Source organism: Mauremys reevesii, linkage group 15 (assembly GCF_016161935.1).
Source record: "Mauremys reevesii isolate NIE-2019 linkage group 15, ASM1616193v1, whole genome shotgun sequence".
Classification (NCBI taxonomy): Eukaryota; Metazoa; Chordata; order Testudines; family Geoemydidae; genus Mauremys; species Mauremys reevesii.
Window position 1 is genome coordinate 1866446 of NC_052637.1, and position 23618 is coordinate 1890063.

General features: G+C 49.7%; 2 protein-coding genes and 1 long non-coding RNA gene across 4 annotated transcripts; all 3 read left to right on the forward strand.

Annotated features, from left to right (window-relative positions):
* The first annotated feature begins 2822 nt into the window (after positions 1-2822).
* On the forward strand, positions 2823-7525 carry LOC120382894 (zinc finger protein 484-like). Its single transcript, XM_039500357.1, has 3 exons — positions 2823-2875; positions 3501-3614; positions 3928-7525. The coding sequence occupies exons 1-3, from the start codon at positions 2842-2844 to the stop codon at positions 5202-5204; spliced, it is 1425 nt and encodes a 474-aa protein (XP_039356291.1). The 5' UTR covers positions 2823-2841; the 3' UTR covers positions 5205-7525.
* Positions 7526-13222: 5697 nt separating this feature from the next.
* Positions 13223-16097, forward strand: LOC120382937. The gene is made up of 3 exons (XR_005588276.1): positions 13223-13287; positions 15446-15533; positions 16053-16097. It is a non-coding gene; the product is annotated as an uncharacterized LOC120382937 (long non-coding RNA).
* A 29-nt stretch (positions 16098-16126) lies between these two features.
* On the forward strand, positions 16127-21659 carry LOC120382866 (zinc finger protein 585B-like). Of its 2 annotated transcripts, XM_039500299.1 has the most exons (4): positions 16127-16179; positions 16796-16909; positions 17208-18417; positions 18754-21659. In XM_039500299.1, exons 1-4 carry the CDS (start codon positions 16146-16148, stop codon positions 19238-19240), a joined length of 1845 nt encoding a protein of 614 aa, XP_039356233.1. In that variant the 5' UTR covers positions 16127-16145; the 3' UTR covers positions 19241-21659. The 2 variants fall into 2 exon arrangements, with proteins under 2 accessions (XP_039356233.1, XP_039356232.1); XM_039500298.1 differs by having other exon boundaries at positions 17208-21659.
* The last annotated feature ends 1959 nt before the right edge of the window (positions 21660-23618 follow it).

Below are 23618 nucleotides of genomic sequence, written 5' to 3' on the forward strand. Positions count from 1 at the left end.
CGGCCGGGAACCAGAGAGCTCTGGGCTGCCCGCCGCGGCGGGGAGGACAGAGCCTTTTAAATCCCAGCCGCGGCTGGGATGGGGGCGGGGGCGCACTGAAGGGAAGATGGGGCGATGCGGAGGGATCGGGGGGATTGTGCGGCCGAGGAGAGCGAGGCTGGAATGGGGGGAAGATGTGAGGGGGGGCACTGCGAGGGAAGGGGGGATGTGGGGAGACTGGCGGGGGAAGGGGGGGGAGATGCCCAGGCAGCTTCTCCGCCCCACGGGACACGAGGGGGGAGGGGAGGGGCGGAGAGAAGCTTTTCTCCTCCTGGAACTGATCAAACCAGCTTTGGGAATGATCAGGGACTAACCTCTCAGGGTGCAGAGGCTACAAAGCAAACCCCCCCCCGCCCCCCGCCGCTCCCAGTGTGTTGTTGTCTAGGGTGACCAGACAGCAAGTGTGAAAAATCAGGACAGGAGGTGGGGGGTGATAGGAGCCTATATATGAAAAAGACCCAAAAATCGGGACCATCCCTATAAAATCAGGACATCTGGTCACCCTATGTATTGTCAGACACCCCCGTGCTGCTGGGGTCTGTGTCTCATGAGTTTTGGGGTCAGCCCGGGGCCCTGGTCTGATTTTCCTGCAGGATTCAGTTCTCAGCCCCACCGGAGTCGCTGCTGATTCTGGCCGGTAGGGAGAGTGGATGGGCCAATGGAATCAGCCTTTTTCTGCCTATCCCTGGGGGCTGCTGGGGGAGTCCAGGGCAGCTCGTTCTTCGGGTGATGCCACCAGAGGGCTCCGGCTGTTCCTCAGGGAGAGGAGTTTACAGGGTAGTGCAGGGAAATCCCCCAAAGTGGCCCCTTTTTTTCCTTTTCATTTTCTAGCATTTGGCTTAGAGTTGCTGTTACGGGAAGTGTCTGAAGAGCCTCGGGGGAATGTGGACGTGTGAAAAGGGGGTTTGCAGCAGCCATCTTAGTGTTTTTAAGAGACAGAGCAGAAGACAGGCTGTGAGGGAAAATTTAGCCGGCCTTAAGCTTTAGTCAAGGTCCTCTGAGTTTGGTCAAGCTTGCTTACAGGCCTTGAACTAAGATCCTGCTTGTTTCTGTGTACAAGGGGCAGAAGGAGTCAGAATGGAAAAAATCCCCTCCCCAGGCTCGACCCAGCTCCACCAGAGCTGCTGGGGAGAGGAACCCCTCCCTCAGCCCGGCTCAGGACCACAGCAGCTGCCGTGGCTGGGGAGAGGTGCCTCTCACCCTGCCCCGAGCTCCTGCGGTGAGAGAGGGCTGGGGGGTGTCCTCTCCCCACTGCAGTCTGCATCCCAAACCCCTTGTAAGGGAAAATCCGGTGGCATCCAAACATTATAGGCCCAAGCCTCATGTCGAGCTGCCAAGGTCAGCTCGCTGAAATGAGGGCACAGAGGAGGCAGTGGAAAGTACCCAACAGTCCCCTAGCCAAAAACAATTGTGCCATATCCTTCACAGTCGCCGTTTCACCGCAAAAGGACAGACAGTAAATACCAGGAGAGGCCTAACATGGGAAGAATTTAAGTTTGCTCTAATTTATATTGATTTTGCAACATTTCTAGTTAGGAAATGACAAGGCAATGTATGCAGCCTTGTGTAACGAGTTTGTGCTTTTAAGCTTTATAAGCCTGTCTGTAACCAGCTTCGGGGAGGCTGTTTCCAATAGCGGTCCGCCCCTGTGCGCTGGTAATTAATCAAAGGCCTCAGGCTGTTCTGATCCAAACACAACGCCTGGTCGTTTTTCCACGACAAGGCTAACCCTAACCCTAACGTCACGAGATTTGTAGAAGCGGCGATTGTGCGAGGCGGATGGGGAAACGACATCAGAAGCTGTTTTCTAACCTTGCTTTCAGATAAGAATGGGAAGGAAAATGTATAACAAGATTCAGCTGTATCCGTTGATATATGTGAGGGGAACCTATAAATATGTGCTTTAAACTGTTGTACTTTGGAGACCTGCCTAAGAAAGGAACCCCGTAGGCTCCCCCTGCAATTGCTTGAAATAAACTGCCTCTGACTTGCTGCTAACAAACACAAGAGTGAAGAATCTGTTTCTTCCATGGGAATCTGCGGGTGACATGGACTGAAGTCCCTTCCGTAACCTCCCCCATTGCTCCTCTCGCCCTGACAGACTGAGGAATCACGTCCACATTTTGCTCCAGATGGTCCCGTCTTCTAGGAGACAGGGAAGGGAAATGGCTGTGATGGAGCCAGTTCAGGTAGGAGATTTTCAGGGAGGTACTGGGCGGGGTGAGGGAGAGGCAGAGAGGAGACAGGGTGTGAGAAATCTGCTGATTTTCTGAGTAGGCCCATTAAAGGCGGGGGAGGGGAGAGGGGACATTCCCCCATTTCTCAAACAGGATACAACCCCGTAGGCAGGCCTGGGAACATTTTCCAGACTCCCAATGCTGGAGCCTGGACCCACTGGCCTGAGGCTGCTGTGAAATATGAAGAGAAGCTGTTGGTATTCCGGTCCCTGTCCCCGGCTCAGAGCTCTGCTTCCCATGTCAGACTGTGGCTGACAGGCATGTGGGAAATAAGAAATCCCGGCCCTGCTCCGTCTGATGTGGGGGATAGGGAGCGCTCACCTTCTTCCCACCCTGAAGCCTCTGAGCTGGGTGGTGGTGGGATTCTGCCAGTCTGGCCCTCCCAGAGCTTCACATTTTTTTCCCCTTTCCGTGACTAGTGGGATTGTATCTGGGGCAGCAGGTGCTGAGGGAGGGACTCTTGTTGTTTCAGATGCCGGTGACCTTCGAGGAGGTGGCTGTGTATTTCACCCAGGGGCAGGGAGCTCTGCTGGACCCCGCTCAGAGAGCCCTCTACAGGGACGTCATGCAGGAGACCTATGAGATGGTGACCTCGCTGGGTAAGGGATTCCCGTCCACTCTGTTATTAGAAGCCATGGGACTTACGTATCTGAATGTGTTCAGGTTCTTCCTCAGTCAGTTACATTAGAGGCGAATGGGTTCCATAATGCACAGCTGCCATGTGAGAGAGACTTGCATCTCTGTGCCCTCTCCAGTGGAACATGGGTGTCAAAACCCAATGGACAAGCTAAACCATCCCCACCCCTCCACCTTTCAAAGGGGCATAAATCCAGCATTGTCCTGTCCGTGTTGTTTCTTGGCTGCACACACAACCCCTGTTCACCTCCCTTGTTGGGACTAGCTCCAGCCCTGGGGAGGGCTCTTGGCTCTGCAGGTTTAGAAAGAGGCAGGGGTTTAAGTGCAGAGATGTGTGTGAGTCAGCAAGGCCCCCAGAGTGCAGAGATCCTGGGAACGCCTAGTGAGGGTGTAGTAATAATTCAGCTCACCTCCCAAGACAACATCCTCTGCGCAAGGGGGCTCAGTGACCACGTTCCCTTCCTCTTGGATGCCACGTTCCTCCAGCAGAGCACAGGGACAGGTTCCACTCACGGAATGTCCTTAGTGACAAATACTCCACCAGTGCTCCATGCACCCTGATCTGGTCTGATTTCACCCTCTGCGCAGGATTTCCCCTTGCCAAACCTGAGCTTATCGCCCGCCTGGAGCAAGGGGAAGAGCCGTGGGTGCCCGATCTCCAGGCCTGCGAGGAAAGAAGGCTTCCAAGATGCACCCATACAGGTGAGGACTGACACAGAAACCATCTAGGAAGTGAAGGAAAAAGTTGAGAATCCCCAAATATGGTGTGAGTAAGCACCCCCTGTTCTTCCTCGTTTCAGCCAGGACAGGGATGTAGTCAGCAAATATCGCTCACGACTTTCCACCCATCCTCTTAGCTGCAGGAGTTTCCTTCCCATTTCTCCTTCACTTTGAGTGTTTGGGTGGGATGTGGAGGCACAATCCAATTGCTCAGTCTCTCTGTTGGGTTTTCCCTGGGTGCTATTCCTCTTTCTTCCAAGCACAATGACTCCTGTCTGGATTGTTTCTCTTCCAGAAGGTGCTGAGCGAGGGAATGAGAATGAGGAGGAGAATCATCATCAGGAAGTTCCTGGAGAAGTGCAACCACAGGCGACCTTCGTGGGAGGAGCTGAAGGGAAATGTTTCAGTCCAAAGTCAGCACAAAAGTCACTTAAGAAAAGCCACACTGTAGAAAGGCCCCATAAGTGCTTGGACTGTGGGAAAAGTTTCATGCAAAGGTCAGACCTTGTTAAACATCAGGCAATACACAGAGGAGAGAGACCCCACAAGTGCTTGGACTGTGGGAAAAGATTCAAACAGAGGTCAAACCTTGTTCACCATCAGGCAATTCACACAGGAGATAGACCCTACAAGTGCTTAGACTGTGGGAAAAGTTTCATGCAGAGGTCACACATTGTTAAACATCAGGCAATCCACACAGGAGAGAGACCCCACAAGTGCTTGGACTGTGGGAAAAGTTTCATACAAAGGTCAGACCTTGTTTGTCATCAGTCAGTCCACACAGGAGAGAGACCACACAAGTGCTTGGACTGTAGGAAAAGTTTCATACGAAGGTCACACCTTGTTTGTCATCAGTCAGTCCACACAGGAGAGAGACCCCACAAGTGCGTGTACTGTGAGAAAAGTTTCATAAGAAGGTCAGAATTTGTTTATCATCAGGCAGTCCACACAGGAGAGAGACCCCACAAGTGCTTGGACTGTGGGAAAAGTTTCATACGAAGGTCAGAATTTGTTTATCATCAGGCAGTCCACACAGGAGAGAGACCCCACAAGTGCTTGGACTGTGGGAAAAGTTTCATACGAAGGTCAGAATTTGTTTATCATCAGGCAGTCCACACAGGAGAGAGACCCCACAAGTGCTTGGACTGTGGGAAAAGTTTCATACAGAGGTCAGAGCTTGTTAGACATAAAGTAGTCCACACAGGAGAGAGACCCCACAAGTGCTTGGACTGTGGGAAAAGTTTCATGAGAAGGTCAGACCTTGTTTGTCATCAGTCAGTCCACACAGGAGAGAGACCCCACAAGTGCTTGGACTGTGGGGAAAGGTTCATACGAAGGTTAGACCTTGTTTGTCATCAGTCAGTCCACACAGGAGAGAGACCCCACAAGTGCGTGGACTGTGAGAAAAGTTTCATAAGAAGGTCACACCTTGTTCGACATCAGACAATCCACACAGGAGAGAGACCCCACAAGTGCGTGGACTGTGAGAAAAGTTTCATAAGAAGATCACACCTTGTTCGACATCAGGCAGTCCACGCAGGAGAGAGACCCCCACAGGTGCTCACTCCGTAGGTAAACATTTAGACTGAGATCGGCCCTGGTTAAACACCAGAAAATCCACACAGGAGAGTGACTGTGTAAGTGCTTGGACTGTGGGAAAAGTTTCACATGGAGATCAGACCTCATTCAACATGGGAGAATCCACACAGGATCTAAACTTCTGTGACACATGACAAAAAGGGTTAAGCAGCTTTCATGTAATTGACTCAGATCAGGCCTTGTTACACATCAGGGAAAACTAAATCCTCAGTACCACTTCGAGGGCCGGCTCCAGGCACCAGACGAGGAAGCACGTGCCTGGGGGGCGGCACTTTTTGCTTGGGGTGGCAAAAAGAGCTTGAGCTGGCCCTGATCACTTCAAAGTAATCTTATTGAGAGCGGCAACAGTTCCTCAGTACCTCTCTGCATTTGATTTTGTTACAAAATCAATAAGTTCGGATGGCATGAGCCCCAGAGGGACAGACGGTTCCACGGGCAGCTCTCCTTCGATACCCCATTAGAGATTTCAAAAGGTCTCTTACCTCTTGATTGGCGCCTTGGGGTTCGAAGGGGAACAGTCCGCAGTAGCTGCCGCTGGCTGAGCTGGGCGTTACCATCCGAGTCACGGCATCAATAATTGTGGAAGAAAACAGAGTTTTTACTTTTAGGTTGGTTGTAACAAATCAGAGAAAGTTTATTCTTAAGCAGTTGCAAGAGGGGAACTGCACACCCGAGCAGGGAATCTCTCTTACTGCAGGTAGGGCTCCAAATATAAACAGTTGGAGCAAGACTTTCTACCTTTTTTTTAAATCGACAATAATGATTATACATGAACAACCTTGCCACTTGCTGAAACCAGAAAACTGGATCTACATAAAGGTCCATCAGCGAAAGACCGCCCTGGCTCCACGCTGGAAAGGCCCTTATCAAGTCCTGCTGACTACCAACACCGCTGTAAAATGCCAAGAACTGACTGCCTGGACCCGTGCTTCTCACTGCAAAAAGGCCTCTCCACCTCAAGAGCACTTTACGACTGATGATCAGCCTGTTTCTCCTTCTGGTGCTGCTGTTTCTTTTGGGCAGCAGAAAAAAAGGATAAGATAAAATGCTAGTAACCTCTCCCTTGTCCACTGACAGAACTACCATGCATTTGGCTTGTGCTGAAAAACCTAAAGCATTACAGGGTGATGTGCTAGTAACCTCTCCCCTGCAAAATGCTAAACCACGACTGTGCCAAGAAAGAAGAAGGAACACTTGCTCTACTGAAACCACCAAAGCCCAGTATCCTGCTGGGTCCGTGGGAAAAATGCATGTGGGATTAAATAATTCACCAAAACATATGGGAAATTAAACGACCTGGTATTCCTAACCGATTTCTAGTCAGTGCTCCTGGAATAACCCCCGACATTTAAATAAAAATAGGGAATCAGTGGACACTTTGGCCTTTAGAACCCCCACAGCTTCAGCGTGTACAAAAACTGAAGCCAGGGGAAGTTGTCACTGTTCATGACAACGTTTGTTGGAAGGGTAAGGGACAAAAAACGACCCTACAGAACACCTGCTTTTCCAAGCTAATAATAGCCGCGTGTATGTTGTAAGAGAAAACTTCAATAGGACTCATATTTCTCCCAGGCCTCTATTTATCCAAGGTAAGCTAACTGCATAAGTGAGTAGGAGGGCTGGAGAAGGTGGACAAGAAAGAAACTTTCCAAAGGAGAAGGAGTGTTAGAAAAGCCAGTAACCGCAAGAGGACAACCTGTGAATAACAGGAAAAGCTTCTTTTGCTATATTCTTAAGAAGGCTTGTTTTTGATAAACTTCTAAGTTACTAATAAGGTTTGGAAAAGTGGGTGTGTAACTGTTTGTGGTTTTAAGCTTTAAGGCTCCTTGTTATCGGGAGAGCTACCAGCATATGCTTGAAATAAAGAAGCCTCAGGCTGATCTGATTCAAACACAACACGTGGTTAATTTTCCACCCCAATGTCAAAGCCACCACTTTGCAAGACATACGTTTTAATCTGACCACTGCTGCAATAGAGTTCTACAGTCAGCCCTGAGATTCCAAATAACCCTTTAATTGAACTGCCTTAGTACCTGACCGATTCCAAAATTTGCTTTCACTGCTACCAAAGGTCCAGAAAATCTCTGAATTACAAGGTCAGATTCATATGCTCCAAAATATATATATCAAATTGAAAAGTGTGTCTTTCATATAGCCTATAGGGTATCTGCTTTATTTACTAATTATGATGTATTGTGCAACAGCCCCATCATATTATTACAATGGGATTGTTAATGGTTTTATTGCTTTTGTTTAGCTTAAAATTATGTTGTCGTAAAGAATGTAATAATAATAATACCTTACATGTTCATAGTAACCTTCCATTAGGCGACCTTAAGCAGTCGCCTAGGGCGCCAGGATTCGGGGGGTGGCATTTTGTGCGCTCCCCACGGGGCACACGGGAGCTTCCGGTTCCACTCCCGTCGCGCCGCCGAAGATGGACTTTCTGCCGATGTGCCGCGGAAAACAGCAGGAGGCAATTGAGCAGCTCAATGACTGCCGCTGTCGCCGGCGGCATTTTGGCAGAGGGTCCTTCTTTGGCGGCACGACGGGACCGGAAGCTCCCACGCGCCCTGGATTCCCCTGTCTGTGGGGAGCGCACAAAATGCCGCCCCGTGAATTCTGCCTAGGGCGCCAGAAACCCTGGCGCCGCTTGTGACGGTGCTGCCCGTGGGAGCCAGCTGAGGTCACTCAATTAGGGTGAACTGCAAACCAAACGGGGCATACAAACCCCAAATGCTGGTGGTTATTCCAATACTTAGATTTACCAAACCAGCACAAAACAGCTTCTCTAGTACCTCACTGGTCACTTAGAAGTCCAAACCACGCAGTTCCCTTAAAGTGCCCAGCTTCAGGCCTCCGTCCACACACACCTGTCAGATATGATGATGATTCCTGAGAATCTTACTTCATCATATAAAAGAAAAGGTTCTTCCAATCCCAAAGGATCAGCCACATACCCAGGTCCAATTATAACTTAGATCTTACCCACAATAAGCTATAGCCAATTCTTATTAACTAAGCTAAAATTTATTAAAAAAGAAAAGAGAGAGAGTGTTGGTTAAAAGATCAATCTACAGACAGACTTGAATTCAATTCTTGAGGTTCAGATGCATAGCAGAGATCAGCTTGTAGTTGCCAAAAGTCCTTTTAGAAATAGTCCATAGGTTATAGTCCAATGTTTATATTCAGGGTGGCTCCAGTCAGTGACTGGGGATCTCAATCCTTATGGCTTAAGGTTTCCCCCTCTTGAAACCCAGAGCAGATCTGAGATGAAGCAGGATCATGTCCCAGGCTTCTTATACATTTCCAGCAGCCTTTTGGCCTGAGAAAACAATAGGCTTAACTCCTTCTTCCAAACATCCTGGCAATTAGCACAGAGTAATTTATCCATTAAACAGTTCAGATACAGGTTAGCACAACCTTCAAAGAGACACATAGACAATAATACTATTTCCCTCAAGTATCATCATAAATGCTAATATTCCTTTTTTGATCTTTGAATTAAAACTATAGCAATAGACAAGACTTGTTTGCTGACATCACAAGACCTGAGCAAATATCTCCCCTTCTACCTCTAACAATGCAGACTTGCATTTCAAAGCTCTAGTCGGTTACATATCTTCCTAACCAGTCCTTAAGGTTCACCCATGGGTCAGGTCAGTCTATGAGTTAATTAACTCGTTCTGGTCCTGTCACCTTCAATGAGATATTATATTACACTCATAACGTCACACCGCTCCTGTACTAACCATGCATTGTTGTTGCAGCCAACCAAAGCCCATGAGGCTAAACCATTTATTCTAAAATCAAAAATGCAAGGTTTAATAAAAAAAAAGTTTAAAATTGATTGTTGTGCTAGAAGCACAAAAGAGTTGTGTGTGGAAGTGTAGTAGCCATTTTGTGTTGTCAAGTGACAGAGTAAAAGACAGGCTAACCTTCTTGCTAATAGCGCAAGATTTGTGGAAGCAGGGTTTGTGCTAGGCGGCTGGGGAAATGGTCAGAAATGCTGTTTTTTGACCTTGCTTTAATAATAATAAAATGTAAACTGCAGCAAAGCTTATTTAAAAAAATCCGGCAAAAATGTATAAACAAACTGCAGCTATAATCATTATTGTCTATTTAAATAAAAAAAAAAGGTAGAAAGGCCTTGCCCCAATTGTTTATATTTGGAGCCCTACCTAAAGTAAGGGAAATTCCCTGCCCGGGTGTGTAGTTCCCCTCTTGCAATTGCTTAAGAATAAACTGTCTCCAGGATCGGTTGTAGATGGTTGATGATGCGCTGGAGAGGTTTTAGCTGGGGGCTGTAAGTGATGGCCAGTGGTGTTCTGTTATTTTCCTTGTTGGGCCTGTCCTGTAATAGGTGACTTCTGGGTACCCATCTTGCTCTGTCAATCTGTTTCCTCACTTCCCCAGGCGGGTATTGTAGTTTTAAGAATGCTTGATAGAGATCTTATAGGTGTTTGTCTCTGCCGGAGGGATTGGAGCAAATGCGGTTGTGTCTTGAGGCATGGCTGTAGACAGTGGATCGTGTGATGTGTCCTGGATGGATGCTGGAGGCATGTAGGTAAGTATAAAGGTCAGTAGGTTTCCAGTATAGGGTGGTGGTTATGTGATCATCAATTATTTGCACTGTAGTTTTCATGAAGTGGATCTCTTGTGTGGCCTGGTTCAGGCTGAGGTCGATGGTGGGGTGGAAATTGTTGAAATCCTGGTGGAATTCTTCAAGGGTCTCCTTCCCATGGGTCCATATGATGAAGATGTCATCAATGTAGTACAAGTAGAGGAGGGGGCGCTAGGGGACGAGAGGCAAAAAACCGTTGTTCTAAGTCAGCCATTAAAATATTGGCATACTGTGGGGCCATGCGGATACCCGTAGCAGTGTCGCTGACTTGAAGGTGTAAGTTGTCCCCAGATCTGAAATGGTTGTGAGTGAGGACAAAGTGACAAAGCTCAGTTGCCAGGTGTGCTGTGGCCTCATCAGGGATACTGTTCCTGACAGCTTGTAGCCCATCCTCCTGTGGAATATTGGTGTAGAGAGCGTCTCCACTGAGCAGGCTCAAAAAAGAGGCTCTCTCTGGGAAAACCCAGCCATAGGGTAACCCAGTTTGTTACTGAAATATGCCATAGTTCTAGGGAACGCCCACAGACTAACTCCTCAGAGACAACAAAGGACTGACTGTCCCTGTTAGAAAACTCTTATTTGTCCATCCACCAATAGAAAGAAGGGGGTAAACAAAGAAACTTACAATTCATCTGTAGCGTAGTGTGGAGCTCACCTGTGCCATGGAGTTCCTTGACCCCATGACCCACTAAAGACTTTTCCAGTATAAAGGTTCTGAGTATAAGAAGGGGCGGGGAGAAGGGCTCTGGCCACCTCCCCTGCTCCATCTCTACTTATGGGAGCAAGATCACTTGAAAGACAATAGGAGCATCATTGAGCTGGGGGAGTGGTCCTAGCTGGAAGGCTTTCCAATGAACATGGACTGCTGAAAGCTTTGGGGTGAGAGTAATGACTGTGGTAGGTGATGTTCACACAATCCTTCTTGGGTCGGTGCGGCATGTCCTCACCAGGAGCACTTCCACCAACCTAAGAGGGGCAGTGTGGGGAGCTGAGAGCCCGGTCTCTCCAGTCCAGCAGCAGCTCTCTCCCAGGACTGTGGCTGCCCTACAAGCTCTGTGTGAAGTCCCCCCCACCATCTAAGCCCCATTCCCCGCTGGTCAGAACTGAGTCTAACCCGTCTGCCCTCCGGTTACTTCCTCCACCATCAGAAAGCAGAAGTTGTTCCTGACGCAGTCCCAGCACTTATTGCACATTGGGTGCTGTTAGCGTGGGCAGGTGCCTGGTTTTCAACCATGAAATCCAGTCGAAAAGGGGACGTGACAGTATCTGGTCAGATCTACTGCTCGGACACCCAAAGTCGAGTTACTGCGGGTGGGGAGGAACTGTGTCATCACTCGCATCAGACCCTACTCAGCCGGGGCTGCCTCCTATCTGCCCTGGGCAGCTGCAGCTCCCAGGCCTGGCTCCACAGGCAAGTCCCTCCTGACCTAGCCAGGGAGGGGAGGAAGAGAAGTGGAGGGCGGGCAGAGCCTTGGAGGAGGAGGCGGAGTTGGGGCAGGGCCTTGCAAGGAAGAAGTGGGGCAGGGATGGGACCTCAGGGGTAAGAGGTGGGGCAGGGAAAGTTCCAGCAATCCTGCTTGAGTGTCCATTTTTAAATATTACCAAGTTGGCAACCTGAGTCGCTAGCTGAGAAGTTGTTAAAAATTTTTAGCAAACGTAGAAATAACATTTTTTTCCCAGCAGCAGACTTACTAGCTAGCAATAAATAAATTATGATTTTCACTTTTATAGGTGTAAGGGGATTGTTGGCCTCTTACTGAAACTTAATGAGTTGGCCACTAGTTGGCCATTTCAATCGTTTAGCCACCTCCTAATACCAAAAGAAAGGGGAAGGGCCAATGAGAAATCAAGATCCTGAGACTGACAATGGAAAGGGGTCAATGCTTTAGGTCAGCCTGATGGACAGGGCAGGCAAGCCAATGAGGGAGTCAGCAGCCCGGGGTCCTCTCCTCTCCTCTGTGTGAGTGGAGCTGGCTGGGCCAGAGCAGAGCAGGAGGTGCCAAGGAAAGAGGAGTGTTGGGCTGGACGCAGAGCAGCAGCAGTGCTGTGGCAGAGGGAAACTGGAGCAGTTCGGAGCTGGGAGCAGTGAACCAAGGGGGCCCAGGGCAAGGAGACACCCTCAGCCAAGAGGCCTTGCAGGCCAGACTGGGTGTGGTTTGAGTATTGGGCTGCTAAACCCAGGGTTGTGAGTTCAGTCCTTGAGGGAGGCCACTTGGGGATCTGGGGACAAATCAGTACTTGGTCCTGCTAGTGAAGGCAGGGGGCTGGACTCGATGACCTTTCAAGGTCCCTTCCAGTTCTCGGAGATTGGTATATCGCCATTTATTTATTTATAAATAACCCTGAGAGGAAGAGACTGATCTAGGAGAAGGGTCCTGCCACCTAGAGCCTGAGTGCATGTGGCCACCACCAGAGTAAGTGTCTGACCCGCAGCATCCCTGCAGCACAGCCAGGGCCTGGGCAGGAGGCCTGGGACATGGGAGGAACAGACTGTGAACTGCCCTGGCATCCCACAGACGCTGTTTGTGGTCCCCCCGCCCCCACAGAGTGGAGTGACATGTTTTCCTTTAATCTTTCCCGCTTTTCTCCTCATTTTTGTATTAATTGTTGTTTAATAAATTGTATTTGTACTGAACTCTGTGCAATGATCAGGGAAGCGTCCAGAGTGAAGGGAACACCCCCCGATGGGGATACCTGCCCTGGGTGATCACAAGAAGATTGGGGGTTGAGCACCTCAGGTCGGAGCCCTGAGCCCAGCCTGGGGATTATGGGGACCAGAGTGGAAGGGGAGGGGTCCTTCAGGTCATGCAGGCCTCTGGGTAAAGGACTCAGATTATTTTGCTAGCCAATTCCACCATGGCTCCATATAAGCCAGAAAAGTTCCCCCACACTAGGAGGAACATCCCCCCCCCCCTTACCTGTGTGCATATTTATTGGCTTCTCCTAAAGTTAGTTAGGATTATAGGGGAAAGTGTCAGAGCGGCCACCAGTGAGAGTTGCTGGCCACACTCCGAGGCCACCAAATTTGGTCGTGAGACCCCCTGGGCCAGATGCTCGTGATGGGCCCTTCTGACCTTAGCGCCTGGGAGTGGAACAGGAGCCGGACCCAGAGATGCTAAATTGTGATGGGTTGATCTCTAGGACCCAGGAGCGGCCGGGAGGCGGCTCCAGGCAGCGAGCGCTGGGCTCCGGCCCGGCAGCAGGAAGCGACTCGCAGCCGCTGCGGTGACTCTGGCTCCCAGGCTCCTGGCGAGATCCCCGAGCCCCGGGGGGCGGCTGGTGCTGGGAGCCCGGAGCCCTGGCTGCAGCCGGGAGAGGGGAATCTCCAGCAGGGCCCTTCCCGCTGCTCCCCCCCAGGAGCCTCTCCCAGGGCAGAGCCCCCAGCCCGGCCCGGCCCGGCCCCTGCCCCGGGGGGCCCCGCTCGGAGGGAAGGTGAGAGCAACCCGCCCGGGCTGCAGGGGGTGAGGGCAGGCGGGGGAGCGGGGTGGGGGCAGCAAGCGGGTGCGGGGCTGCGGGGGGCAGGCTGGGATGGGGGCGGGGGCACTGAAGGGAAGATGGGGCGATGCGGGGGGATCAGGGGGATTGTGGGCCCGAGGGGAGCGAGGCTGGAATGGGGGAAGATGTGAGGGGGACACTGCGAGCGGAGGGGGGATGTGGGGAGACTGGCGGTGGTAGGTGGGGAGATGCCCAGGCAGCTTCTCTGCCCCATGGGACACAAAGGGGGAGGGGCAGAGAGAAGCTTTTCTCCTCCTGGAACTGATCAAACCAGCTTTGGGAGTGATCAGGAACTGGAACCCCTCAGGGTGCAGAGGCTACAAAGCAAAAACCCAGCTCCCGCTCTCAGTGTGTTATTGTCTAGGGTGACCAGACAGCAAGTGTGAAAAATCAGGACAGGAGGTGGGGGGGGGGGGGTGATAGGAGCCTATATATGAAAAAGACCCAAAAATCGGGACCATCCCTATAAAATTGGGACATCTGGTCACCCTATGTATTGTCAGACACACCCGTGCTGCTGGGGTCTGTGTCTCATGAGTTTTGGGGTCTACCCGGGGCCCTGGTCTGATTTTCCTGCAGGTTTCAGATCTCAGCCCCACCGGAGTCACTGCTGATTCTGGCCGGTAGGGAGAGTGGATGGGCCAATGGAATCAGCCTTTGTCTGCCTGTCCCTGGGGGCTGCTGGGGGAGTCCAGGGCAGCTCGTTCTTCGGGTGATGCCACCAGAGGGCTCCGGCTGTTCCTCAGGGAGAGGAGTTTACAGGGCAGTGCGGGGAAATCTCCCAAAGTGGCCCTTTCAGTTCTGCTCTTTTTCTAGCATTTGGCTCAGAGTTGCTGTTACTGGAAGGGTCTGAAGAGCCTCGGGGGAATGTGGAAGTGTGAAAAGGGCGTTTGCAGCAGCCATCTTAGTGTTTTTAAGAGACAGAGCAGAAGACAGGCTGTGAGGGAAAATTTAGCCGGCCTTAAGCTTTAGTCAAGGTCCTGAGTTTGGTCAAGCTTGCTTACAGGCCTTGAACTAAGATCCTACTTGTTTCTGTGTACAAGGGGCAGAAGGAGTCAGAGTGGAAAAAATCCCCTCACCAGGCTCGACCCAGGTCCACCAGAGCTGCTGGGGAGAGGAACCCCTCCCTCAGCCCGGCTTACGACCACAGCAGCTGCCGTGGCTGGGGAGAGGTGCCTCTCACCCTGCCCCGAGCTGCTGCGGTGAGAGAGGGCTGGGGGGTGTCCTCTCCCCACCGCAGTCTGCACCCCAAACCCCTTGTAAGGAAAAATCAAGTGGCATCCAAACCTTATAGGCCCAAGCCTCATGTCGAGCTGCCAAGGTCAGCTCGCTGAAATGAGGGCACAGAGGAGGCAGTGGAAAGTACCCAACAGTCCCCTAGCCAAAAACAATTGTGCCATATCCTTCACAGTCGCCGTTTCACCGCAATAGGACAGACAGTTAATACCAGGAGAGGCCTAACATGGGAAGAATTTAAGTTTGCTCTAATTTATATTGATTTTGCAACATTTCTAGTTAGGAAATGACAAGGCAATGTATGCAGCCTTGTGTAACGAGTTTGTGCTTTTAAGCTTTATAAGCCTGTCTGTAACCAGCTTCGGGTAGGCTGTTTCCAATAGCGGTCCGCCCCTGTGCGCTGGTAATCAATCAAAGGCCTCAGGCGGTTCTGATCCAAACACAACGCCTGGTCGTTTTTCCACGACAAGGCTAACCCTAACCCTAACGTCACGAGATTTGTCGAAGCGGGGATTGTGCGAGGCGGATGGGGAAACGACATGGGAAGCTGTTTTCTAACCTTGCTTTCAGATAAGAATGGGAAGGAAAATGTATAACAAGATTCAGCTGTATCCGTTGATATATGTGAGGGGAACCTATAAATATGTGCTTTAAACTGTTGTACTTTGGAGACCTGCCTAAGAAAGGGAACCCCCCCCGTCCCCGTAGGCTGCCCCTGCAGTTGCTTGAAATAAACTGCCTCTGACTTGCTGCTAACAAACACAAGAGTGAAGAATCTGTTTCTTCCATGGGAATCTGCGGGTGACATGGACTGAAGCCCCTTCTGTAACCTCCCCCATTGCTCCTCTCGCCCTGACAGACTGAGGAATCACGTCCACATTTCGCTCCAGATGGTCCCGTCTTCTAGGAGACAGGGAAGGGAAATGGCTGTGATGGAGCCAGTTCAGGTAGGAGATTTTCAGGGAGCTACTGGGCGGGGTGAGGGAGAGGCAAAGAGGAGACAGGGTGTGAGAAACCTGCTGATTTTCTGAGTAGGCCCATTGGAGGCGGGGGAGGGGAGAGGGGACATTCCTCCATTTCTCAAACAGGATACAACCCCGTAGGCAGGCCTGGGAACATTTTCCAGACTCCCAGTGCTGGAGCCTGGACCCACTGGCCTGAGGCTGCTGTGAAATATGAAGAGAAGCTGTTGGTATTCCGGTCCCTGTCCCCGGCTCAGAGCTCTGCTTCCCATGTCAGCCTGTGGCTGGCAGGCATGTCGGAAATAAGAAATCCCGGCCCTGCTCCGTCTGATGTAGCCGATAGGGAGCGCTCACCTTCTTCCCACCCTGAAGCCTCTGAGCTGGGTGGTGGTGGGATTCTGCCAGTCTGGCCCTCCCAGAGCTTCACATTTTTTCCCCTTCCCGTAACTAGTGGGATTGTATCTGGGGCAGCAGGTGCTGAGGGAGGGACTCTTGTTGTTTCAGATGCCGGTGACCTTCGAGGAGGTGGCTGTGTATTTCACCCAGGGGCAGGGGGCTCTGCTGGACCCTGCTCAGAGAGCCCTCTACAGGGACGTCATGCAGGAGACCTATGAGATGGTGACCTCGCTGGGTAAGGGCTTCCCGTCCACTCTGTTATTAGAAGCCATGGGACCTACGTATCTGAATGTGTTCAGGTTCTTCCTCAGTCAGTTACATTAGAGGCGAATGGGTTCCATAATGCACAGCTGCCATGTGAGAGAGACTTGCATCTCTGTGCCCTCTCCAGTGGAACATGGGTGTCAAAACCCAATGGACAAGCTAAACCATCCCCCCACGCCACCTTTCAAAGGGGCATAAATCCAGCATTGTCCTGGTTTCTTGGCTGCACACACAATCCCTGTTCACCTCCCTTGTTGGGACTAGCTCCAGCCCTGGGGAGGGCTCTGGGCTCTGCAGGTTTAGAAAGAGGCAGGGGTTTAAGTGCAGAGCTGTGTGTGAGTCAGCAAGGCCCCCAGAGTGCACAGATCCTGGGAACGCCTAGTGAGGGTGTAGTAATAATTCAGCTCACCTCCCCAGACAACATCCTCTGTGCAAGGGGGCTCAGTGACCACGTTCCCTTCCTCTTGGATGCCACGTTCCTCCAGCAGAGCACAGGGACAGGTTCCACTCACGGAATGTCCTTAGTGACAAATACTCCACCAGTGCTCCATGCACCCTGATCTGGTCTGATTTCACCCTCTGCGCAGGATTTCCCCTTGCCAAACCTGAGCTTATCGCCCGCCTGGAGCAAGGGGAAGAGCCGTGGGTGCCCGATCTCCAGGCCTGCGAGGAAAGAAGGCTTCCAAGATGCACCCATACAGGTGAGGACTGACACAGAAACCATCTAGGAAGAGAATCCCCAAATATGGTGTGAGTAAGCACCCCCTGTTCTTCCTCGTTTCAGCCAGGACAGGGATGTAGTCAGCAAATATCGCTCACGACTTTCCACCCATCCTCTTAGCTGCAGGAGTTTCCTTCCCATTTCTCCTTCACTTTGAGTGTTTGGGTGGGATGTGGAGGCACAATCCAATTGCTCAGTCTCTCTGTTGGGTTTTCCCTGGGTGCTATTCCTCTTTCTTCCAAGCACAATGACTCCTGTCTGGATTGTTTCTCTTCCAGAAGGTGCTGAGCGAGGGAATGAGAATGAGGAGGAGAATCATCATCAGGAAGTTCCTGGAGAAGTGCAACCCCAGGCGACCTTTGTGGGAGGAGCTGAAGGGATATGTTTCAGTCCAAAGTCAGCACAAAAGTCACTTAAGAAAAGCCACACTGTAGAAAGGCCCCATAAGTGCTTGGACTGTGGGAAAAGTTTCATGCAAAGGTCAGACCTTGTTAAACATCAGGCAATACACAGAGGAGAGAGACCCCACAAGTGCTTGGACTGTGGGAAAAGATTCAAACAGAGGTCAAACCTTGTTCACCATCAGGCAATTCACACAGGAGATAGACCCTACAAGTGCTTAGACTGTGGGAAAAGTTTCATGCAGAGGTCACACCTTGTTAAACATCAGGCATTACACACAGGAGATAGACCCCACAAGTGCTTGGACTGTGGGAAAAGTTTCAAGGAAAGGTCCTACCTTGTTAAACATCAGGCAATCCACACAGGAGAGAGACCCCACAAGTGCTTGGACTGTGGGAAAAGATTCAAACAGAGGTCAAACCTTGTTCACCATCAGGCAATTCACACAGGAGATAGACCCTACAAGTGCTTAGACTGTGGGAAAAGTTTCATGCAGAGGTCACACCTTGTTAAACATCAGGCAATCCACACAGGAGAGAGACCCCACAAGTGCTTGGACTGTGGGAAAAGTTTCATACAAAGGTCAGACCTTGTTTGTCATCAGTCAGTCCACACAGGAGAGAGACCACACAAGTGCTTGGACTGTGGGAAAAGTTTCATGAGAAGGTCACACCTTGTTTGTCATCAGTCAGTCCACACAGGAGAGAGACCCCACAAGTGCGTGTACTGTGAGAAAAGTTTCATAAGAAGGTCACACCTTGTTCGACATCAGGCAATCCACACAGGAGAGAGACCCCACAAGTGCTTGGACTGTGGGAAAAGTTTCATACGAAGGTCAGAATTTGTTTATCATCAGGCAGTCCACACAGGAGAGAGACCCCATAAGTGCTTGGACTGTGGGAAAAGTTTCAGACGGAGATCAGCCCTGGTTAAACACCAGAAAATCCACACAGGAGAGAGACCCCATAAGTGCTTGGACTGTGGGAAAAGTTTCAGACGGAGATCAGCCCTGGTTAAACACCAGAAAATCCACACAGGAGAGAGACTCCACAAGTGCATGGACTGTGGGGAAAGTTTCATAAGAAGGTCAGAATTTGTTTATCATCAGGCAGTCCACACAGGAGAGAGACCCCACAAGTGCTTGGACTGTGGGAAAAGTTTCATACGAAGGTCAGAATTTGTTTATCATCAGGCAGTCCACACAGGAGAGAGACCCCACAAGTGCTTGGACTGTGGGAAAAGTTTCATACGAAGGTCAGATTTTGTTTATCATCAGGCAGTCCACACAGGAGAGAGACCCCACAAGTGCTTGGACTGTGGGAAAAGTTTCATACAGAGGTCAGAGCTTGTTAGACATAAAGTAGTCCACACAGGAGAGAGACCCCACAAGTGCTTGGACTGTGTGAAAAGTTTCATGAGAAGGTCAGACCTTGTTTGTCATCAGTCAGTCCACACAGGAGAGAGACCCCACAAGTGCTTGGACTGTGGGGAAAGGTTCATACGAAGGTTAGACCTTGTTTGTCATCAGTCAGTCCACACAGGAGAGAGACCCCACAAGTGCGTGGACTGTGAGAAAAGTTTCATAAGAAGGTCACACCTTGTTCGACATCAGACAATCCACACAGGAGAGAGACCCCACAAGTGCGTGGACTGTGGGGAAAGGTTCATACGAAGGTTAGACCTTGTTTGTCATCAGTCAGTCCACAGAGGAGAGAGACCCCACAAGTGCTTGGACTGTGGGAAAAGTTTCAAACTCAGGTCACACCTTGTTCAACATCAGGCAATTCACAGAGGAGATAGACCCCACAAGTGCGTGGACTGTGAGAAAAGTTTCATAAGAAGATCACACCTTGTTAAACATCAGGCAGTCCACGCAGGAGAGAGACCCCCACAGGTGCTCACTCCGTAGGTAAACATTTAGACAGAGATCGGCCCTGGTTAAACACCAGAAAATCCACACAGGAGAGTGACTGTGTAAGTGCTTGGACTGTGGGAAAAGTTTCACATGGAGATCAGACCTCATTCAACATGGGAGAATCCACACAGGATCTAAACTTCTGTGACACATGACAAAAAGGGTTAAGCAGCTTCCATGTAATTGACTCAGATCAGGCCTTGTTACACATCAGGGAAAACTAAATCCTCAGTACCACTTCCAGGGCCGGCTCCAGGCACCAGATGAGGAAGCACGTGCCTGGGGGGCGGCACTTTTTGCTTGGGGTGGCAAAAAGAGCTTGAGCTGGCCCTGATCACTTCAAAGTAATCTTATTGAGAGCGGCAACAGTTCCTCAGTACCTCTCTGCATTTGATTTTGTTACAAAATCAATAAGTTCGGATGGCATGAGCCCCAGAGGGACAGACGGTTCCACGGGCAGCTCTCCTTCGATACCCCATTAGAGATTTCAGAAGGTCTCTTACCTCTTGATTGGCACCTTGGGGTTCGAAGGGGAACAGTCCGCAGTAGCTGCCGCTGGCTGAGCTGAGCGTTACCATCCGAGTCACGGCATCAATAATTGTGGAAGAAAACAGAGTTTTTACTTTTAGGTTGGTTGTAACAAATCAGAGACAGTTTATTCTTAAGCAATTGCAAGAGGGGAACTGCACACCCGGGCAGGGAATCTCTCTTACTGCAGGTAGGGCTCCAAAGATAAACAGTTGGAGCAAGACTTTCTACCTTTTTTTTAAATCGACAATAATGATTATAGCTGAACAACCTTGCCACTTGCTGAAACCAGAAAACTGGATCTACATAAAGGTCCATCAGCGAAAGACCGCCCTGGCTCCACGCTGGAAAGGCCCTTATGAAGTCCTGCTGACTACCAACACCGCTGTAAAATGCCAAGAACTGACTGCCTGGACCCGTGCTTCTCACTGCAAAAAGGCCTCTCCACCTCAAGAGCACTTTACGACTGATGATCAGCCTGTTTCTCCTTCTGGTGCTGCTGTTTCTTTTGGGCAGCAGAAAAAAAGGATAAGATAAAATGCTAGTAACCTCTCCCTTGTCCACTGACAGAACTACCATGCATTTGGCTTGTGCTGAAAAACCTAAAGCATTACAGGGTGATGTGCTAGTAACCTCTCCCCTGCAAAATGCTAAACCACCACTGTGCCAAGAAAGAAGAAGGAACACTTGCTCTACTGAAACCACCAAAGCCCAGTATCCTGCTGGGTCCGTGGGAAAAATGCATGTGGGATTAAATAATTCACCAAAACATTTGGGAAATTAAACAACCTAGTATGCCTAACCGATTTCTAGTCAGTGCTCCTGGAATAACCCCCGACATTTAAATAAAAATAGGGCATCAGTGGACACTTTGGCCTTTAGAACCCCCACAGCTTCAGCGTGTACAAAAACTGAAGCCTGGGGAAGTTGTCACTCTTCATGACAACGTTTGTTGGAAGGGTATGGGACAAAAAACGACCCTACAGAACACCTGCTTTTCCAAGCTAATAATAGCCGCGTGTATGTTGTAAGAGAAAACTTCAATAGGCCTCATATTTCTCCCAGGCCTCTATTTATCCAAGGTAAGCTAACTGCATAAGTGAGTAGGAGGGCTGGAGAAGGGGGACAAGAAAGAAACTTGCCAAAGGAGAAGGAGTGTTAGAAAAGCCAGTAACCGCAAGAGGACAACCTGTGAATAACAGGAAAAGCTTCTTTTGCTATATTCTTAATAAGGCTTGTTTTTGATAAACTTCTGAGTTACTAATAAGGTTTGGAAAAGTGGGTGTGTAACTGTTTGTGGTTTTAAGCTTTAAGGTTCCTTGTTATCGGGAGAGCTACCAGCATATGCTTGAAATAAAGAAGCCTCAGGCTTATCTGATTCAAACACAACACGTGGTTAATTTTCCATCCCAATGTCAAAGCCACCACTTTGCAAGACATACATTTTAATCTCACCACTGCTGCAGGCAATAGAGTTCTACAGTCAGCCCTGAGATTCCAAATAACCCTTTAATTGAACTGCCTTAGTACCTGACCGATTCCAAAATTTGCTTTCACTGCTACCAAAGGTCCAGAAAATCTCTGAATTACAAGGTCAAATTCATATGCTCCAAAATATATATATCAACTTGAAAAGTGTGCCTTTCATACAGCCTATAGGGTATCTACTTTATGTACTAATTATGATGTATTGTGCTATGTAACTAAGGCAGTACGACAGCCCCATCATATTATTACAATGGGAATGTTAATGCTTTTATTGCTTTTGTTTAGCTTAAAATTATGTTGTCGTAAAGAACATAATAATAATAATAATAATACCTTACATGTTCATACTAACCTTCCATTAGGCGACCCTAAGCAGTTGCCTAGGGCGCCAGGAGTTGGGGGGTGGCATTTTGTGCGCACCCCATGGGGCACACGGGAGCTTCCGGTTCCACTGCCGTCGCGCCGCCGAAGAAGGACCTTCTGCCGATGTGCCGCGGAAAACAACGGCAGGCAATTGAGCAGCTCAATGACTGCCGCTGTCGCCGGCGGCATTTCGGCAGAGGGTCCTTCTTCGGCGGCACGACGGGACTGGAACCGGAAGCTCCCGTGCGCCCTGTAGGGAGCGCACAAAATGTCCCCCCACCCGAATTCTGCCTAGGGCGCCAGAAACCCTGGTGCCGCTCCTGTACTAACCATGCATTGTTGTTGCAGCCAACCAAAGCCCATGAGGCTAAACCATTTAATCTAAAATCAAAAATGCAAGGTTTAATAAAAATAAAAGTTTAAAATTGATTGTTGTGCTAGAAGCACAAAAGGGGTGTGTGTGGAAGTGTAGTAGCCATTTTGTGTTGTCAAGTGACAGAGTAAAAGACAGGCTAACCTTGCTAATAGCGCAAGATTTGTAGAAGCAGGGTTTGTGCTAGGCGGCTGGGGAAATGGTCAGAAATGCTGTTTTTTGACCTTTCTTTAATAATAATAAAACATAAACTGCAGCAAAGCTTATTTAAAAAAATCCGGCAAAAATGTATAAACAAACTGCAGCTATAATCATTATTGTCTGTTTTTTTTTAAAAAAAAAGGTAGAAAGGCCTTGCCCCAATTGTTTATATTTGGAGCCCTACCTAAAGTAAGGGAAATTCCCTGCCCGGGTGTGTCGTTCCCCTCTTGCAATTGCTTAAGAATAAACTGTCTCCAGGATCGGTTGTAGATGGTTGATGATGCGCTGGAGAGGTTTTAGCTGGGGTCTGTACATGATGGCCAGTGGTGTTCTGTTATTTTCCTTGTTGGGCCTGTCCTGTAATAGGTGACTTCTGGGTACCCATCTTGCTCTGTCAATCTGTTTCCTCACTTCCCCAGGTGGGTATTGTAGTATTAAGAATGCTTGATAAAGCTCTTATAGGTGTTTGTCTCTGCCGGAGGGATTGGAGCAAATGCGGTTGTGTCTTGAGGCATGGCTGTAGACAGTGGATCGTGTGATGTGTCCTGGATGGATGCTGGAGGCATGTAGGTAAGTATAGAGGTCAGTAGGTTTCCAGTATAGGGTGGTGTTTATGTGATCATCAGTTATTTGCACTGTAGTTTCCATGAAGTGGATCTGTTCTGTGGCCTGGTCCAGGCTGAGGTCGATGGTGGGGTGGAAATTGTTGAAATCCTGGTGGAATTCTTCAAGGGCCTCTTTCCCATGGGTCCATATGATGAAGATGTCATCAGTGTAGTACAAGTAGAGGAGGGGGCGCTAGGGGACGAGAGCTGAAAAAACGTTCTTCTAAGAAAGCCATAAAAATGTTGGCATACTGTGGGGCCATGCGGATACCTGTAGCCGTGTCGCTGACTTGAAGGTATAAGTTGTCCCCAGATCTGAAATGGTTGTGGGTGAGGACAAAGTGACAAAGCTCAGTTGCCAGGTGTGCTGTGGCCTCATCAGGGATACTCTTCCTGACAGCTTGTAGCCCATCCTCCTGTGGAATATTGGTGTAGAGAGCGTCTCCACTCAGCAGGCTCAAAAAAGAGGCTCTCTCTGGGAAAACCCAGCCATAGGGTAACCCAGTTTGTTACTGAAATATGCCATAGTTCTGGGGAACGCCCACAGACTAACTCCTCAGAGACAACAAAGGACTGACTGTCCCTGTTAGAAAACTCTTATTTGGCCGTCCACCAATAGAAAGAAAGGGGTAAACAAAGAAACTTACAATTCATCTGTAGCGTAGTGTGGAGCTCACCTGTGCCATGGAGTTCCTTGACCCCATGACCCACTAAAGACTTTTCCAGTATAAAGGTTCTGAGTATAAGAAGGGGCGGGGAGAAGGGCTCTGGCCACCTCCCCTGCTCCATCTCTACTCATGGGAGCAAGATCACT